The following is a 5,531-nucleotide window of genomic DNA, read 5'->3' on the forward strand; positions in this document are numbered from 1 at the left end:
ATAACAATATATATATATTTTCTCTTTTTTTTAATCCACACTTTCGTCTGGGCTTGTTTCTTCCCTCCCACACGGCAGCTGTCCTTCATACTGCCCGGGCCATTCACACTTTATCCAGAGCCATCCTTTGATCCTTCAATATCTCTTAATGTCTCTTAATGTCTCTCAATCTCTCCTGCTTTCTATCCTATCTCTGACCTTCCCTTCTGTTCTTTCATCCCCTCCCCCTTTTCCCAGCCCCCACTTGCTCTAAAATCTATCCCCTTTCCTGCTTTTTTCCAGTTCTGACGAAGGGTTTTGACCTGAAACGTTAACTCAGTTTCTCTCTCCACGGATGCTGCCTGGCCTGCTGAGTTTTTCCAGCATTTTCTGTTGTTATTTCGGATTTCCAGTATCCGCAGTATTTTGCTACCCCTTAAGATGTTGTTTCCTGGCTCCCAGCTTCGCCTTTGATTTGAAGACGTGATCTTTGTAGCTGAGGGTACGAGCTAATGTTACGCCATGGTATATTGGCTTAGAGTTGTGTGCCAGTCTTCTCCCATACCACCAGACATTACGTTCTCGGTTTGCATCTCTGTTCTTAAGATGAAAAGCACTGATCTGTGTCTTTTCAGGGTTAGCCCGCAGATGATTGGTGGCAGAGTAGTTGGGGGCCATAGAAGGCGCGGTTCACCTGCGAATCCTTCTACAATGCTACACCCAACTTTCCTGATCAATCTGTCCTGCTATCTTTATTTACCACTTCAGTTACCAAGCCCCCATGTAACTGCTTGTCGTGTCACATGTCAACGCTCAACATGTCCAATCAACAACATCACCTTGTATTTATATAGTGCCTTTAACGTAGTAAAACGTCCCAAGGCGCTGCACAGGAATATTTTAAGACAAAATAATCTGACACCAAGCCAACTAAGGATAAATTAGGGCAGGTAACCAAAAGCTGGGTCAAAGAGGTAGGTTTTAAAGAGCGTTCTAAAGGAGGAAAGAGAGGTAGAGAGGCAGAGAGGTTTAGGCAGGGAATTCCAGAGCTTAGGGCCGAGGCAACAGAAGGCACGACCACTGATGGTTAAGTGATAATAATCAAAGATGCTCAAGAGGGCAGAATTAGAGGAGCGCAGGTATCTCGGGGGGTTGTGGGGCTGGAGGAGATTACAGAGATAGGAAGGGGCGAGGCCACAGAGGGATTTGAAAACAAGGATGAAAGTTTTGAAATCGAGGCATTGCTTAACCGGGAGCCACAGTAGGTCAGCGAGCACAGGGGTGATGGGCGAATGGGACTTGGTGCGGGTTAGGACACGGGCAGCCGAGTTTCGGATGAGCTCAAGTTAACAATACTGAGCTGAAGACTGGAGAACCTTGGGCTGCAAAGGAGGCGACTGAGAGATGATTATGTAGAAGTATTTAAGAAAGTTAAGGGAATGGAACTAGTAAATCTGGAATAATGGCCCAGAAATTCGGGTCTCCACGGGTGAGTACGCACAGGGTACTCACGTGTAGGCCCAACGAAAGTGCCGGTTTCGTGCATGCACTGCGCATGCGCAGGAAACCGGCACTTCCGTTCCCCTGAAAGAAGGGGTTGAGAGGTGGAACGCGTGCGCAGGAGAGGCAGCGCGTGCGCATCGAACTTACGTTTTTGTTTGCAGGTTTCTCCGGGAGGGTAAGTCTCCAACAGTTACACTTTTAAAACGCAGTCGCAAGGCCTGCTTTTAACAAGGTAAGTGGTGAATTAAAAAAAATTTCCACAGGTTTATTATTTTTAAATACTTTAAAGAAAGGTAAGTTTATTTTTAGCCCCGTTAGAAAATGTAATTAATTTTTTCAAAAATTTACGTTATTGTTTAAAATAGTTATTTCATGTAATTTATATTTTAAAAATGTGATTAAAAAAAAAATTATTTGAAGATTCAGTGATGTTTTGGGGCTTATAGTATTTATAGGTTTGACAGCCCTTCCTGTCAAACTTATGAATGAAGCATTCCCTGCTACCATTGGCTCTCCATGGCCCACGTGATCCCAGGGGACGCATCAAACTACCTGCGCCCCTGGGATACGCAAGCACTGCGCGCCGGCAGTTGGAGCAGGCCCAGGATCGGAATCCCACGCGGGCCCACAGCTCAACGGCCGGCGCGCTAGGTAAGTGCAGGTCGGGGGCTTACACCCGCGGGAAGCCCCCAACCCGAATTTCTGGGCCATTATGTTAAATTAAGCTGAGAAAGTAGGACACGGGGTCAGAGGTAATGGGTAAATTTGGAATGTTCTAAGGAAATTCTTATTCACACACAGAGATTGATCAACATATTGAATGATTTTCCAATAGAGCAGTGGAAGCAAAAACCCTGGAATCATTTAAGGGTTTTTCGGGATAGATGAATTAAGATGGGTCAATTGGCCTTCCTCATCTTATGCCAAGACCATTTTTGAGTTGTTAGGTTTTTTTGGGGGGTGGGGGTGGGGGGTTGAGCTTGTGTCAGCTGTCTTGAAGCTTTTGCTCATTTACTACATCTGTATTGTAGGGTGTACTGTGACTATAAATGGGAACGTGTGAACTGGCATTAAGTACCCCTAACCAACAGTCGCTTGGTCATTTTTTGTCTGGTGCTAAATTGGTAAAAACAGTTGAAATATTTGCCCGACTACCCCATTGTAATAATTGGAGAGGTACCACCAATGCCGCCGCAAGATCCTGCAAATCCATTGGCAGGATAGGCACACCAATGTCAGTATTCTTGCTCGGTCCAACATCCTCAGCATTGAAGTTTTGACCACGCTCAATCAGTTCAACTCCCAAAACAAGCGCTCTACTCGGAGCTCCGACACAGCAAGAGAGCCCCAGGTGGGCGGAGGAAATGCTTCAAGGACACCTTCAAAGCCTCCTTGAAAAAGTGTAACATCCCCACCGACACCTGGAAATCCCTGGCCCAAGTCCGCACAAAGTGGAGGAGAAGCATCGAGGAAGGCGCCGAACACCTCGAGTCTCTTCGCCGGGAGCAAGTGGAAGCCAAGCGCAGGCAGCGCAAGGAGCGCACGTCAACCCAAGCACCCCACCCACCCGCCCCTTCAACCACCATCTGCCCCACCTGTGACAGAGACTGTAGGTCCTGCATTGGACTCATCAGTCACCTGAGAACTCATTTTTAATGTGGAAGCAAGTCATCCTCGGTTCCGAGGGACTGCCTAAGAGAGAGAATAATTGGTCAGAGAGTCAAACACAACTAAAACCCACCCATTTGCACATCGAGCTTGAGGTTCTGCGGGGGTTCGATCAGTCTCTTGCTCTAACTCCAGCCCAACCCCCAGTGAAAGGGTGAACACACCAGAGGGGGTGAGTTGGCTGACCTGCTGGAGTCACAGCCGCAGACTGATAGAGCCCCCCCCCCAGGGTGATTCAATCTACCTTTAAAACTAGGCTCAGAAATTCGGCGATGTCTTCATAGGCCATTAACTCATCTTCCATCTGCACAGCCACACCCCGTATGGTTTTAGTAACTTCCGTCTTGCTCCCATTGCTGAGGTCGATGGGATTCTTTGTTATGGAGTAGATGTTGCTCACCACCAGGATGGCTGTAAAGATTCCCGAAATAACTGTGGCGACGGCGGACAGCAGGGGAATGGATCCGGAAAGCAGCTCTTTGATGTTGGCGGTTCCCCGGCTCGCTGCCGTTACCGGAGTGTCTGGGTCAGATGCTGAAAGGCTCCTCGGCTCCCCTCGAACTGGATCTTCTGCATCGGTCTCACTGCACTGAGCTGCGCTGCAGGCTTCGTTGAGGAAGTCTGACATGTCTTCACTAGACTTGTGTCTCCTGATTTCTGCCCGCAGGTTATGGCTCCAGGATTTAATGGCACTGCAGACCTCCTTCAGATACTCTGACATGTCTCTACAGAGGTTGTTATATTGTTCTATGATTTCATCAACTCTTTTCTGTCTGTTGGACTGTGTGATACTTTCGGCGATGCCTGCTGTAAGATTGGCGGCGGTACCGGTCGCACTTATCCCGGCTCCCACAGCACTGAGACCTAACGAGGTGCCTAGCGTGAAAGGACTTGCCAATATTCCCGAGATGGACAGGAGCCCGCCTGCGACGGCCGCTGAAGACCCTGTGACATTGGCGATGGTGGTGCCCCTGTGATAGTCATCAATGCTGTCTGCAATCTCTTGCAGTTCCTTTACGTGTCCATTAATCTGGTCTCTCCAATCTGGGAACTGCTTCACAAACACGCGGCAATCCTCGGCTCGCTTTTCCAGTTCAGTTTTCAGCTGTTCCCTGTGAAGATTGTAAACTCGTTTAATCTCAAGTCATTTCACAAGTCACACATTTACTGAAACAGCACAAACTGATTTTTTTTTTACCAACCAGGGTCCCGAGAGGACAGAGTGCCCAGTCCAATACAGTAGCAGCCATCTTGGGTAGGTGTGGGGCGGAGGTGAATGAATAGCAATTGAAGAGGGACAATGAATGGCAATAACAGGGAGAAGTAGGTGACCATTGAAGAGGAAAAGAATGACAATTGAATGGGGCAAATAGATGGCAATGTAAGGGGAACAAAAGAATTAGGAGCAAGAGTCGGCCATACGGCCCCTCGAGCCTGCTCCGCCATTCAATAAGATCATGGCTGACCTTCGACCTCAACTCCACTTTCCCGCCCAATCCACATATCCCTTGATTCGCCTAAAATGGATGGCAATTGAAGGGATCATATTGATGGTAAAAAGGGGAAGTTAGGTTAGTGGGTTAATGACCTGGCTCATCTGTAGTTTTCTCTGTGATTGGGACCTCTTTGCAGTCCTTGTTGACACAGATTGGAACCCTCTAGCTGTGTCAGCTCAGCGATATCACTCTCGCCTCAGAGTTAGAAGTTCGTGGGCACACATTCCACTCCAGAGACTTGAGCTTAAAATCTAGGCCGACACTCCAGTGCAGTACTGAGATGGTTCTGCCCTGTCAGGTGCCGTACTTCGGATGAGACGTTAAACCGAGACTCCGCCTGCTCTCTCAGGTGGATGTAAAAGATCCCATGGCCACTATTTCGAAGAAGAGCAGGGGAGTTCTCCCCGGTGTCCTGGGTTAATATTTATCCCTCAACCAACATCACTAAAACAGATTATCTGGCCATATCTTCTTCTTATTATTATCTTCTTCTATATATATAACGGTTCCTTCCGTTTTGTCTGTCCGGCTGTACACTCGAAAGTTATAGAGCGTACCTACACGTGCGTTACGTCCAAAGAAAGCTTACCATTCCAGGACGGTCATAAGTGTATTTACTTTTCGGTCAGATGAAAATTGTTCGCGCGTTATGCAAAAAACCTTCAAAATTCCACTCATTATCCACTCATTAGCATTGATTGACTGACGTCAAGGTCGACCAATCCTGTGCCGTCACGATTGACCAATCCTACAGTTCAGTCACATGATGGTTGGCCAATCGCTGCGTCTCTGGGCGGGACTAATGCTTTTCAACTCAGGCATTGGGCAGCCATTACTTCAACTACTTCCAGCTCAAAATCTGCTAATCCAGCTTCGAAAAAGTTA

General features: G+C 47.6%; 1 protein-coding gene across 1 annotated transcript; it reads right to left on the reverse strand.

Moving 5' to 3' along the window:
- Positions 1–3,083: 3,083 nt before the first annotated feature.
- On the reverse strand, positions 3,084–4,400 carry LOC147123820 (apolipoprotein L3-like). Its single transcript, XM_085967291.1, has 2 exons — positions 4,389–4,400; positions 3,084–4,288 (listed from the first exon to the last, which is right to left on the reverse strand). The coding sequence occupies exons 1-2, from the start codon at positions 4,398–4,400 to the stop codon at positions 3,386–3,388; spliced, it is 915 nt and encodes a 304-aa protein (XP_085823417.1). The 3' UTR covers positions 3,084–3,385.
- Between the last annotated feature and the right edge of the window lie 1,131 nt (positions 4,401–5,531).

The sequence above is a fragment of the Somniosus microcephalus genome, chromosome 2 (assembly GCF_052327205.1).
Source record: "Somniosus microcephalus isolate GS21.2 chromosome 2, FLI_Smic_1.0, whole genome shotgun sequence".
Taxonomy (NCBI): domain Eukaryota; kingdom Metazoa; phylum Chordata; class Chondrichthyes; order Squaliformes; family Somniosidae; genus Somniosus; species Somniosus microcephalus.